Genomic DNA, 14561 nt, shown 5'->3' on the forward strand with positions numbered 1-14561 from the left:
ATTTTGAATGAACAACAAGGGATTGCGGTACGTAATCAATATTTAATAGTAATCCATTAACAAGCTCAACGTGTCGCATAACCTTTTATCGTGTTGATTCTTGGAGTGATTTCCGTCGGGTGTGTCAATTTTGCCCACGGCTGAGTGCTCTAATCCCAAGTTTGCAATGTGCATGATAGTGTTATTGTGTTGTGAGATTAAATCACCCAAAAGCAACTCCAGTAAGAATAGCAAACATTATAAGCCAAGGAATACAGTCAATATAGTCATGCTGTTTTGTGTCCTATTATTAGTCTAAAAATATGCATTTTTATGTCTTTTTGTAACTAAACTAAAGATTTTCAAGCATAAAAAAGGCTAAATGAAATACAAATACAGTGGTATGGTATTTTTATTTGTGAGGGGATATCACACGGTTACATTCGCACAGTTCAACATATCTGAAAAGGAGTAGGAAGAAGCAGAGTTTACCCCTTTCCCATGTCCGATAAATTTCCGAAAATTCATTCACAACATTGCAATATTTCACTTTCCGACATTTGTCCTGTACATGTGTGTTCCACTTCTTGGATGAAAGGATGGTGTCTAAAAAAATCAAGAAGCCAATAGGAGTGAAAATAAAACTTTATGTAGTATTAAAGGAATAAATTAAATTGCCTTGGTTAACATCAAACTCAAACCAAAAGAGTCTAGAGTCTAACCAAAGCATATTTTCCCATAGAAAATAAAATAAATCCAATTCATTTCTTATACCTACTGTGCCCTATGGCTTTTTTTTTGACGGAAATATAATTTTATATAAATATAATTGAACAAAAAACAACAACAACAGCAAAATCTGCAGTAATTTTACAATTAAGAGAAAAAAAGTTGTAAACCATGAAGAAAAAGTATCATTTTACGAGGTGAGATAGATCCGATAGATTGGGTCTAAAGGACGAAATGCCAATTGAACATTATTTTTAAGAAAAGTACAATGAAAAACATATGTATGACAATATATTGCAATATCCTATTGTTTTACTGCGCTCACTCTGCGCTCACTCTGTGTGTATGCTCGCGGCCCCGCCTCCACCCACTAACACAAAGGTGCTTATTCCATTTATGTTGTTGTTCTATGGAGCAAACATGCATTTGGAAATGTTTATTTATAAAACCCAGAAGAAACTTTGTTCTGATTTTATGACAATGAAGTAAAAAATTGTATTCTAATGACAATAAAATTTAAGATTTTTTAAGAAAGTTAAAATATATTTGTTATAAAGTCTCAGATGAATCAATGAAAAACAAATCATTAGTTGCATCCCTAATGAAGTATATTATGGACTTTTTGCTGTTTAAACATGCTCAGCAAGTATTACACGCGGTTGTGCAGGTGTGATGTGACCTGCAAATATAATTCCAGCAATTCTGTTCATTCGTTGCCGTCCCTGCAAGGCAGTTAAAAGTTTTATAGTTTTATTGTAAATAGCTGTCCTGCTTTCTTTAATCAAAACGTGGCCCAGTGATGTAATTTCCCTGTCGCTATCTATTATTGTTATTTTTTTTAATAAATAAAAATGCTTCTGGCAGGCAGGTAGCAGGAAACATTGTGTTCTTTTGCCCACGCTGGCATGCAGAACAGGCCACTTTTGAATTCAATGCAGGGACATTTATTTGTCTGCATGCTTCTCCGTGTGTGCGTGTGAAGGCTGTTCAATACGTCAGCGCTGCTGCCGCTGTTGATGTCTTTGTGTGGCGCTAATATGATTGCAGTGCAGCCTGCTGCGCCTCAGGTGCGTTGCCTAGTTATTGAGGCAGGGCGCTTCTATCTGATACAGTTTGAGCAGACAGACGTCGACCGGATGGAAAAGCTCTTGTACAGTGAAGAAAATAAGTATTTGAACACCCTGCTATTTTGCTATTTCTCCCACTTAGAAATCATGGAGGGGTCTGAAATTTTCATCGTAGGTGCATGTCCACTGTGAGAGAGATAAACTAAAAAGAAAAATCCAGAAATCACAATGCATGATTTTTTAACAATTTATTTGTGTGATACAGCTGCTAATAAGTATTTGAACACCTGAGAAAATGAATGTTAATATTTGGTACAGTAGCCTTTGTTTGCTATTACAGAGGTCAAACGTTTCCTGTAGTTTTTCACCAGGTTTGCACACACTGCAGGAGGGATCTTGGCCCACTCCTCCACACAGATCTTCTCTAGATCAGTCAGGTTTCTGGGCTGTCGCTGAGAAACACGGAGTTTGAGCTCCCTCCAAAGATTTTCGATTGGGTTCAGGTCTGGAGACTGGCTGGGCCATGCTAGAACCTTGATATGCTTCTTACGGAGCCACTCCTTGGTTTTCCTGGCTGTGTGCTTCGGGTCGTTGTCGTGTTGGAAGACCCAGCCACGACCCATCTTCAATGCTCTGACAGAGGGAAGGAGGTTGTTCCCCAAAATCTCACAATACACGGCCCCAGTCATCCTCTCTTTAATGCAGTGCACTCGTCCTGTCCCATGTGCAGAAAAACACCCCCAAAGCATGATGCTACCACCCCCATGCTTCACAGTAGGGATGGTGTTCTTCGGATTGTACTCTTCATTCTTCTTCCTCCAAACACGCTTATTGGAATTATGACCAAAAAGTTCTATTTTGGTCTCATCTGACCATAAAACTTTCTCCCATGACTCCTCTGTATCATCCAAATGGTCATATGCAAACTTAAGACGGGCCTTGACATGTGCTGGTTTAAGCAGGGGAACCTTTCGTGCCATGCATGATTTCACATCATGACGTCTTAGTGTATTACCTACAGTAACCTTGGAAACGGTGGTCCCAGCTCTTTTCAGGTCATTGACCAAGTCCTGTCCTGTAGTTCTGGGCTGATTCCTCACCTTTCTTAGAATCATTGAGACCCCACGAGGTGATATCTTGCATGGGGCTCCACTCCGATTGAGATTGACCGTCATGTTTAGCTTCTTCCATTTTCTAATGATAGCTCCAACAGTGGACCTTTTTTCACCAAGCTGCTTGGTAATTGCTCCGTAGCCCTTTCCAGCCTTGTGGAGGTGTACAATTTTGTCTCTGGTGTCTTTGGACAGCTCTTTGGTCTTCGCCATGTTACAAGTTAAAGTCTTACTGATTGTATGGGGTGGACAGGTGTCTTTATGCAGCTAACGACCTCAAACAGGTGCATCTGATTCAGGATGATACATGGAGTGCAGGTGGACTTCTAATGGGCAGACTAACAGGTCTTTCAGGGTCAGAATTCTAGATGATACACAGGTGTTCAAATACTTATTTGCAGCTGTATCACACAAATAAATTGTTAAAAAATCATGCATTGTGATTTCTGGATTTTTCTTTTTAGTTTATCTCTCTCACAGTGGACATGCACCTACGATGAAAATTTCAGACCCCTCCATGATTTCTAAGTGGGAGAAATAGCAAAATAGCAGGGTGTTCAAATACTTATTTTCTTCACTGTATCTGACCGTGGCTTTGTGTGGCAAAGAATGAGGAAGAACACGTAACAAACCTGCAAACGTGTGCACAACGCCAAACACCTGGCAGAGCATGGCCGACGGCCAACTGGGGTGGCGTGTCCAAACGAACCCCACGCCCCCACCCCGCTCGCCAACGGAGGTGACCACAGACAGTCACAGGGGTGTCACTCGTTCTGGAACACATTCATCACTGGCCTTCCCGCAGGGCTCTTGGCATTATGGGATGGCTGGCTCTTTTTTGTCAGGATGAAACAACAGACTGTGCATTTCATTCAAAGAATTAGCCAAAAATACTGTATGTATTATAGGCTTGAAAAATGACGGGGGATAGGCTCCCAAAATAGCCCCCAATAAGTGAATACCATTCGAATTTTAATGATCAACATGCTAGGTTGGACAAGAGAAATTATGAAGTGACTCCGGCGTATGACCGTCATCATGTCACCATTCAGCTGTAGCGTTTTTGTATGCTTGTAGTTCATATTGCTCCTGTCATTGTATTTTCCACACACAGTCTTTCTTCTATTGTTTACAGTATTGGTGGTTAGCAATTAGCTAGTTTAGCTAGTAGGAAGCCATGACCACAACACGAGACGGCACAAAAGGAAATTGATTAATTGATAATGGTCTACAGCCAATCAGGACACAGAAGACAATAGGCGGTGCAACACCCAACTTCCCTTAATGCAATTCTTCAAAAACACTAAAATTGAAACAGCAAATAGTGAAACAGCAAAGCCATGAAAGGTGAACCGCGAGGGAACACTGGATGTGTTTTTCCCCATTTCTTGTCAAAGTCACCTTTTCCTGCCCTTCCTGTGTGTTCAAGGATGCAAGGATCAGATTAATGCCTTGGTCTCTGGTGATGGTTAATTATTCAATCTTGCTCAGCTGAAAACCGGTTAAGGTCTGCGCAAGTGTCGTTGATGGCAATGTCAAATATGAAGGAACCTGGAAGGTTGAACACAATTCATTTCAATATTTTGACTTTATTTTTGAAAAATTAATGCTGTTTTTTTTCAGTTTGGCTGTTTGTTTTGTAGTTTGCTTACGGGTGGTGATGCGTTCAAGCAAACTGGTAAATTTAAGCATCAGACGTCGACCAATCACAGGATGGACTTGACTGTACGCCTGCTAGCTGGCCCTGTGACACGAACAAACTGCACCATTACTAAACAAACTGCACCATTACTAACAGTGTTTAAGTGACAAGGACCAGCACTCCTGATTCTGAAGGCCCTGGGGACATTACATCGACATAGCAACACACAGAAGCTGAACTATGATTGGATAAAGGAAATAAGTATACCTACACACACTGGAAGCAGTGTAGACTGTTGGGAGTTCATAGATACAATTGCATGGAACAAATACTAGAATTAATGTTGTAAATGAAGTCAGTGTTTTTTTAGGCCAGCAGAGAAGACTTTGCTGGCCTCGACTGACTACACACTATTGCTTATAAGCAAGAGTAATATCTAAAAATGTACTCCAAACAATCCTCCAACACCAACTATTTCTCCATGTGTGTCTTAGCTGCTGTCGGACAGCCAGATCAACATGGTGAAGGTGGTCAATTCGGTGAGCGACGCTCTGAACGCCATGCAGAAGGAGAACGTGGGCCTGAAGGCTCGCACCAAGGCCGACCTGCAGAGGGCGCCGGCGAGGGGCGCCCGCTTCAAAGGCTGCTCCAACGGTAAGGAAGGAACACATTTAATCCCTACGTGTCTGCAAATTGATCTGAGCGTGCAGCTCGACTTTCCCCGCTGCTGCCTTCTCGCTGGCCTCCGCTCCATTATTCCGGGAAATGAAATTCCATTGTGGCGTGGAGGCGCTCGTCTCTCGTTGAGCTCGTCCTTGTTGACCAGAAGCCTTGGTAGATTTGTTGTTATTGTAGCAAAGAAATGACTGGAACACCACTGGGAGGGTGCGCTTGACAGAGAAGAAGATCTGCAGCATCTTTATTACATCCAGCAGCTAAAGAAGTGTGCACCATATCACAAGAACCACACGATGAGTCAAATGGTGTGTGAGAGGAGAAACCGACAAAAAAAATCAGCTTGCAGACATAAAATGTGCTATACTCTAACACACATTTATTTTACTCTTGCAGTAAAGAACAGAAATACTAAATATGACTCATATTTTCACTTGAAATATAATTATATTTTTCAACCTGCTGACATTTTGGACCAATTTGATTTGAGCAGCGAAGGCTCAGTGATGCTGCACATGGAGAGAAAGATAAGGAAAGTGATATTTATGGAATAGAGACGGGAGGGAAAGTAACAGGTTTTCTTGTGGTGTGGCTGGAGGTGCTGTCCATGGTGCTGAAGGTTTGCCTGGAATTATTTACAACATACAGTATCCCGCCTGTTTAGAGTGCAGCCTTCACTTTTCAACAAGCGTTTTATTATATCTTGTCAAGCTTACAATACTTTAGAGTAGCCTTTGTACAGCTTCCACCGAAAATAAGTCAACACGCCAGTAGTCTGAATACACTTCTTTTATTTCGTGAGAGCGCCATTGTTATGTAGCACTGCCTTAACTCTATTGGGCGTGGAATTGACCAGAAAGTTAGACACCTTGGAGGAGACACACTTGTTCACTCTATCACCTTCAATCTGACAGAGGCTTGCTAGGCCGCATGGCATAAGAAGGACTAGTTGAAGATTGGCTCCAGGTGTGCTGGACCAGATGAGCGGGGGGGTCCAGAGCAGAACTGCAAGTAGACAGCAGCGGACCAAGCAGAGTGAATCATGACAATGTGTAAACAAACCATGTCCAACGCCAATGAGATTGAAAGGAAAGCGATCACACACGCTGCCATCGATAGGCTTAGCCTGTGACATCATCATATGGAGTCATCAATTAACTCCATATTTTACACATTATTTATCATTCTCACAATAATAACGGATAAAGTTATTAACTCAAAGTTGTTAACTCAATACGAAGGAATCTTTATTTATAAATTGAATATTTTTGGGAAGAGTGGTTAGTGTGCAGGCCACACAGCTAGGAGACCCGAGTTCAATTCCACCCTCGGCCATCTCTGGAGTTTGCAAGTTCTCCCCGTGCATGCGTGGGTTTTTTCCGGGTACTCCGGTTTCCTCCCACATTCCAAAAACATGCTAGGTTAATTGGCCACTCCAAATTGTCCATAGGTATGAACGTGAGTGTGAATGATTGTTTGTCTATATGTGCCCTGTGATTGGCTGGCCACCAGTCCAGGGTGTACCCCGCCTCTCACCCGAAGACAGCTGGGATAGGCTCCAGCACCGCCGCAAAATAAGCGGTAGAAAATGAATGAATGAATGAATATTTTTGTAGTTTGAGCATAGAAATCCTATTCACAACCTTCTAAATATGATGTTGAACATTATTGGAGCCCTCTATACATGAGATAACACCCCTATAGTCACCTTTACACTCATATTACCCAATATTGTAGACATAAGAAGAGAAATAAGACAAAAATTGCTGTGGTTGAGGGGAGCTGAGTGGAGGGCGGACAGGAAGAGTTGAGCTTTGTTTTTTGAACAGTTGCTTGTGGTAGGGATGTTGTTGCGCCAATCAAGTCAGTACCATGACTGACCCCTAGTGACCAATATAGAATACTACAGCATCTTTAAATGCATCTTCTGAATGCCTTGTTTGTATTTCAGTTGCTTTTGCCGTTTTTTATGATGTTTTTTAGGATATGCTTGACTTACCGTCATAAAAACGCCAAATTGGTACCCCAACAGAACGATGCCAAGTGTGATACTAGCCCCATTTTTCTCAACTTTAAAAGAACTAAAAATAAATTAAGCAAAGTCTGTATGGCTACGAGGGCGTTTGCCGTGTCAAGCCGGCGCTGGTGGCCACGTCAGCTCCGCCGTGGCCGCTGGCGATGCTTGCCTTGTCAGAGGAATATGTCTCAGAAACTGACCGTGTTCTCATTATTTTCGACAAAGCCTTGCGGCTGCAGGTGTCCTGTTCACTCAGCTGTCTGTCAGGGCTTATAGGTCATCTTTCAGAGCGGCACCCCCACCACCACGGCAGCCACTCACGCCTACTCGCACGCCTGTATCACAAAAGCGCGCTTAATGGCGACATACTGTTTGTGCGCATTGAAAGCAAAGCGTACAAGGTTATATGCTGTATAGTAGTTAGTTAATGGCTAACCTCTACAATGGCTGTAATAATACGCAGGCAAGAATACAGGTGTCACCTTGACGAACGATGCAGTCAATTAAAGTCAGCATGGGGATGATTCAAGAAACTGGAAAGTAGCAGTCAGCAGCAGCCAATTCTCCTCGCGCATATCGCTGATGTGTTTTTCCATACACCCGACTGCTCCGCCGGCAACGAGGAAGGTAATAACGGCCTCGTTAAGGTCGACTCGCCTTCGGACCGACAGCACAAAACAACACGTCTTCCTGGCTGTCACAGATGGAGCAGCTTGGAGGTTTCTGACATGTGTCGCCACAATGAAACATGTGACGCTCAAAATAATCTTTACCTGTTTTTTTTTTTTTTTTACCTTGACGATTTTACACCAAACATGAATGAGGTTTAAGGCATAAGCAAGAGAACTTTTTCTGCATCATGCAATCCCGAACTGAGTTATAGCCGTCAACAAAACGCTCACATGTGAGATGTTTACTTTCTTGGTCTCTATCTGCCAACTCTTCCATCAGGTTTTCTTGGAATCATTGTCGCAGGTTTTGCAGAATCCAATGTGCTACCTGGGGGGCCATATGGGGCCCATGTTTGTTTGTTTTTTTTTAATTTAAAAAAAAACAACAAAAAAGCAAAAATGTTACAATCTGCATTCATTTTACAAATATGAAGTCAAAAATCTTAAGAGAAAAAAGTTGTCATCTAAAGAAAAAAATATGTAATTTTACAACTAAACAAACAAAAAATATAACTTGTACTTTTTGGAAATAAATTTTGAGGAAAAAGTTATAATATGGAATTAAGGTCAAAATATTATGGGAATATAAAATTTGCTAGAATTGTTTTTTTATATAAAATTATAAAAGATTAAAGTCAAAATATGCGAGAAAAAACTATATGAGAAAAAAGCTGCTGTTTTACAAGAATGAACTCATAATATTAAGAGGAAAAAATGCCCTTTTAGAAGCATAAAGTTGAAATATTAAAGAAAAAGATGTTATTAAAAAAACAATTTAAATAAAGTTAGGTTGGGGAAAGATGGACATATTCGGGGATTAAAGTCAACACGTGGAAGTCATAATAGAAGTAAACTGACAAGAAAAACGTTGAAATAGTTGGGGAAAGTAAAAAGCATCAATTTACAATAAATTGTCAAAATATTAAGAGAAGAATTGTTATCTTATTATGTCTGTATTTTCTGAATATTTTGACTTTATTATCATAATATTATCACTCTCACCCAACTTCATTTCCCAAAAAAACAAACACGTAAAATGTATCCTCTTGCTGCAATTTTACAAAAAATAAAGTCAAAATATTAAGAGGAAAAATTTAAACGTTGTCTTATTATGTCTGTATTTTCTGAATATTTTGACTTTACTATCATAAGATTATCACTTTTACCCAACTTTATTTCCCCAAAAACACATCACTTATGTAAAGGTAGAGTACGACCCCTCTGACGGAACATGACGAACCTTTCTTTGGGTCACGGTTCCCACTGTTACAACGTTTCAACATGGACGCAGCTTGTTTGTGAACACTCTTCCACCCATCCCTGACAAAACTCGATGGATCGGCTTCAAACAGTTGCAATAATCCCTTTAAAGGTAAAGTGTGATGCAACTTACTCAGGTGGGATTGCAGGGACACGTTCCTGCTAAACTGTTAGCGAGGAGCCAGCATCTCTTCAGTAAAAAGTACCAAATGGAACTTGGAAAGCTTAATTTTCTTTCTAATGAAGAGAAAAACTTGTTCGTGTCCTCCGATGAGTTCATCTGAGCCTTATAGCAAATCTTTAGGGAATACGACTGCTTGGAAAATATGCAGGGAGGTGACGGAACCTTGCGTTAAAAAAAAAAATTCTCAAGAGTTGACCCGACAAGCAGCTCGCGTGAAAAACCTGTGACACTGTCGTCATTGCTAAGCTCCTCCACGGCTTTCTGGGGGAATAGATCCCGAGTCCCCTGTGTGGAATTGTCATGTCCAAGAGGGTTTCTGTTCCGTTATGCCTGGATGAAAGTCCACCGCAGAGAGAATTCCCTTGGTGTTTTTTTTCATGCGGATATATCCTAATTAAGATACTCGTGTTTCTTTTGTCCTTCATTTCTATATCTCCAGCCGTCTAACTCGTAATAAGCATGGAAATTAATTCACTGGCGGTTAGCAAACTAGCTGAGACGGAACTGTCGAGAGACTTTTTCACTCACCCATACGTCGTCTCTTGTAGGCTCGCGTCCTCGTGACTGCGGCGACCTGTACGCCAGCGGCCAAAGAGAGGACGGTATCTACTCTGTCTTTCCCATCCACCATCCCACGGGATTCCAAGTCTACTGCGACATGACCACAGACGGAGGCGGCTGGACGGTGAGTGGACTTTTACACAGAAAGATTTTTGAAACGTTTGAATGTAATATAACTAATACAAGAGTAGCCCACTGGAAAAGTCATTCACAGCTGTCACAGCGGGAGGAGGAAAAAACACTAAACCACTAAAGTGGTCTTCTTCAGGATCACAATTGAACATCCTTATCATCACACATGTTGTCAGCCTCTCTCTCTGTCTGCCGTTGTTGTTCTCAGAGTCACTTTATGCTCTTCATCCAGCCTTTCGAGACCCATTGGTGATCATGGATGTTTGGCGGTACGAGCAGTCCAAACAGAAACCGGAGTCATTTTACACTTGATCAAACTTACTTAAAGGGAAACTGCAAAACTAAATCCTTATTTGATACATGACCACGTGTGCTAAAGATATTAAGAAAATTATGCAAAAAATGGATTGGATTGAATTCTGAAATAGAGTGGAATTTGGTTAGTTTGTGTGTTGCATTTGCTGCGACCAACTCATTAGCCTCATTTACATTCCGAATGGAATCTTTCCGAATGACCTTTCTGAAAACAATGGTATACATGGAAAGGAATATTCCAATATCCTGTATACATGCACCGCTATAATCAAACGGAATAGTCTGAGTTTTTCTTTCACTAGTTGGAATACCTTTGCATTGCGAGTTTTTGTCTTGAACGTTGAACTTTAGTTTGGATCAAAAACAAACTTTCTGCAGGAGTCCAGTGCCGATTGCTCGCCTCCATTTTTAAAACTGAAGAACATCTCGAGCTGCGTGTTACGTCATATCTGAGCATGCGCTGAAAGAACGGGCTCGGGATAAATTTAAACAGGAAAGATAAAATTCAATCTTACTAATATTCTATAATTAAAGTCAGGACATGTTTTATATGGATATATATTTTCTTGTTTTAATAAAACTGGACTTATGAATAAAGTATATAGATTCTGTTCCACAGATGGTGGTAAAGCACACGAAAGCCGCTTGCCAGCCGCCAATAAACAACAGAAGAAGAAAAACACGACGAAGAAGAACGCACCATGACAACTTTCCGTTTCCGTATCTTCCGGGTACAAGATACCTCAATCGGATTGGGGAAAGGAATATTCCCATTATATGTTCATTCACATGGGCACTTTTCTTTCGGAATAAGGTTTATACAAAGGTTAAATTCTTTCAATAAACCAAATGCAATTGGAATATTTGGGTCCATGTATACGTGGCTAATGACTATAACATGAAAACATGAACATAAAAAGCTCCACTCCAGGAACGCCCGTCCTTCCAGTCATTCCCTTAAATGCTGCAACGTCTGCATTCAGGTGTCTTCACACGCTATCTCTTGCTAGAAGAGAGGTTTTTTGTCGGATTGCGTTGCACAGGAAGAAGATATTTTCATTTGTTTAGGAGCACGCTAGCGACCTGTTCAAACATCTGGCAGCTCTGCGGCCTTGCTGGAGTGCAAACACACTTTTGTTGTTGTGGCTGTGCTGGAGCCGACGAGGTGAACAAACATTGACACGGTTTCAAGTTATATTTGGAAGTGTGGCTTTAATGTATTTCACCGTGCACACACACACACACAAAGGCATGTTGCTTGGAGGCATTTATTTCAGTTTGTTCTGAAGTGTAGACGTCCTCAGGGGGGACGCTAGCTGACTCCCTGCAACATCTTTATGTATTTGAATTGCGACACTTTTCAGGAGTGTGTTCCAAGGCTGATTTTTTTGGAATCTGCCCAAACCACAAATCAAGGATATGGACACATACACACGCAAACACACACACACACACACACACACACACAAAAAACCCACTCATATACTGTAAATCATTGCTCCTCACTAAGAACTTGATAGAAATAATTGCTTCCTTTCATGTCTGCCAACCAGTGCATGGAAACGGGCCGCGTGTGCGCTTTAAAGGGAATAAATGAATCTGCTGCATTTACATTTTAATAAAGCTAATTTCCGCCGCCGTCGTCTCACCATTGAAGGCCATTTGAAAGTTCGTTTTGAAGAATTCTTCAGCTGAGCGCGTCAACTCTCACACGTTTCGACAACAATCTCATGCAAATGTATCATCTCAGATTCACATGACAGAAAATCTTCATCTTTGTTACAGATGTAAATATTCTATACGCATTGTATGTGTAAAAAAACACAAAAAAACATTTTGCGGCTGTGGGCAACCTCCTGATTCATAGTTTATCAAGCTCAAGTGTTATATGCGATCCAGTGGTGCTGTTTTTGAATTTTTGGGTTTCAAAAATTGTAATTTTGAGCCATACGACATATCATCTCCCTCAAGCCGCCCGTGATTGGTGGAAACGTGTAGTGCCATCCATACTGGATGTGTCGACACTGAGAAAAGAGGGTGAGGGAGGGGTCTCACACACAGCACGGCCTTGAGCGCACACACGGAACGGAGGGAGACGAGAGAAAACTGAAAGAAAGTTGCTCCATAAAGTGAGACGACAAGTTGCAAACAAAAGCTGAGGCACTTTGTGTTCCTCAATGCCAATCGTTCATAAAGACTAGCAAAAAGTTTATTCATTTATAACTGGAAATATTTTCATCCTTCTAAATAGAGCTTTTAACATTTAGAGCTCTTGAGACTTGTAATAACACCCCTATAGTCACCTTTACACTCCTATTAACCAATAAAGTATGTGTATATAATAAATATTGACTATAATGAGAATTATTTCACAAATTTTTGGTGAGTCGAGCCGAGAGAACCGACTCCCTTAAAAGAACCAACATTTTTTTTTTTTACATACATTTTACATTTTTACATAAAAAAAAAAGCATCACTACTTTAAAAGCCTTTCAATGCTACCTGGATTTACCTGCAATTATCTGTAATTTCATAATTTATAGTAAGGATCTCAGCGTTTCGTCTGCGGAAGAAATGACTGAAAGCGTTTTCCTCAGCGCCGTACACGCGTCTCGTCTACGTGACAGTGAATTTGCGAGACGGGAAAGGTCGTAGCCTCCAATCATCAAATAAAAGGCGGACTGTCGTAGTGACAGAGTGCTTAGCGCAGCATGACGGAATAGAGCTGCATGGCGGCCTGTCAGTCAGTCAGCCTGCGCCATGGCATGTCAACGTCGCGTGTGATTTGTGCGCCGACTTTAAAACCAGGCAGCCGGCACCGATGCTTCACGGCACCTTTTGCACGCCGTCTTCTAATAGGATGTGCTCCTCCGATGCCGGAATGATAGCAGCTGCTGATCCTTCCTGGTGTGCTGAGCTGATTGCCATCATGCTTGATCCTCATTAGGAGATCAACGCCGGCCGCCATCCAACCAGGCGGGAAGGCGAGGACTCGACCAGGGTGCTGTCTGTCTGCCCGCCTGTCTGTCTTTTTGTCAGCAGAGCTTAAATAAGGAATGAGCCATATGCCGCAGCCTCATTTGCATACTTTGACATGTCGTCACACGAAGGCGGAGGAAGACTGACTTGAGGGATGAACAGGTTAGCTGGAGGAGGAAGGAGGGAAAACGAAGGAGAATAAAAATCTGAGAAGGAAGTTATTCCAGTCGTGTTGTTTGGTAGGGACGGGCGATACGTCCATCTATATGCATCCGTATATAAAAATATAGAAAATAATATGATTACGGGGGTGGCACGGCGGTCAAGTGGTTAGCATGCAGAACTCACAGCTAGGAGACCAGGGTTCAATTCCACCCTCGGCCATCTCTGTGTGGAGTTTGCATGTTCTCCCCGTGCATGCGTGGGTTTTCTCCGGGTACTCCGGTTTCCTCCCACATTCCAAAAACATGCTAGGTTAATTGGCCACTCCAAATTGTCCATAGGTATGAATGTGAGTGTGAATGGTTGTTTGTCTATATGTGCCCTGTGATTGGCTGGCGACCAGTCCAGGGTGGACCCCGCCTCTCGCCCGAAGACAGCTGGGATAGGCTCCAGCACCCCCGCGACCCTTGTGAGGAAAAGCGGTAGAAAATGAATACTTACCGAGTACTCATACTAACTCCTTGAGTATGCAGTATGTCTACACTGGCAGTATGCCATTTTTTAGTATGCGAGAAGTTGCCGGATGCATACTGCATTTGCCAGAAATGTTGAGTATGTATCGTCAGCTTACTACTCGCACTCAAATTACCCAGGATGCAATGTGACGTGGCATCACCGCAGGAAAAAAAAACGGTGGCTGAACACTGAGCAGCAGAATGGAACAAACGGTGGTGTCAAGCAGGATGTATTGCAAGTTGGTTCGCTACTTGTTTTCAAAGTAAAAGCAGTGATTTATCACAATGTTTTTTTGTATGAGAAAAGTAACGGGGTGTTTTATTTTGTGAAAATAACCGAAAGTGCGTTGCTCACTTCGGCTAGCTTAAATTTTGTCAAATTTGTCTGAACGAAATTGTAAATGGTTGGTATTTGGACAAATAAATGGCACTCAGGATCTAACCGGATACTTTCTCGCCTGATTTAATAAAAAATCTCAATAACGTGATGTATTTAAAGAGTTTAGAGCGAAAATGAAATCAGCTTCAGCCTGTCGATTTCGGCTCGGGTGGGAGCGCAAT

The 14561-nt window shown here is 41.7% G+C and overlaps 1 protein-coding gene across 3 annotated transcripts in view; it reads left to right on the forward strand.

Moving 5' to 3' along the window:
- fibcd1b (fibrinogen C domain containing 1b) overlaps window positions 1–14561 on the forward strand; it is a 97877-nt gene that overhangs the window by 38277 nt on the left and 45039 nt on the right. For all 3 annotated transcript variants that reach the window (XM_058054082.2, XM_058054083.2, XM_078794041.1), the window contains 2 exons: window positions 5024–5183; window positions 9885–10021. In XM_058054082.2, coding sequence (XP_057910065.2) covers window positions 5024–5183; window positions 9885–10021 — 297 coding nt within the window. The remainder of the gene's footprint in view (window positions 1–5023; window positions 5184–9884; window positions 10022–14561) is intronic.

Source organism: Doryrhamphus excisus, linkage group LG10 (genome assembly GCF_037039965.1).
Source record: "Doryrhamphus excisus strain RoL-2023G ecotype Guam linkage group LG10, RoL_Dexc_Guam_v1.1, whole genome shotgun sequence".
NCBI lineage: Eukaryota > Metazoa > Chordata > Actinopteri > Syngnathiformes > Syngnathidae > Doryrhamphus > Doryrhamphus excisus.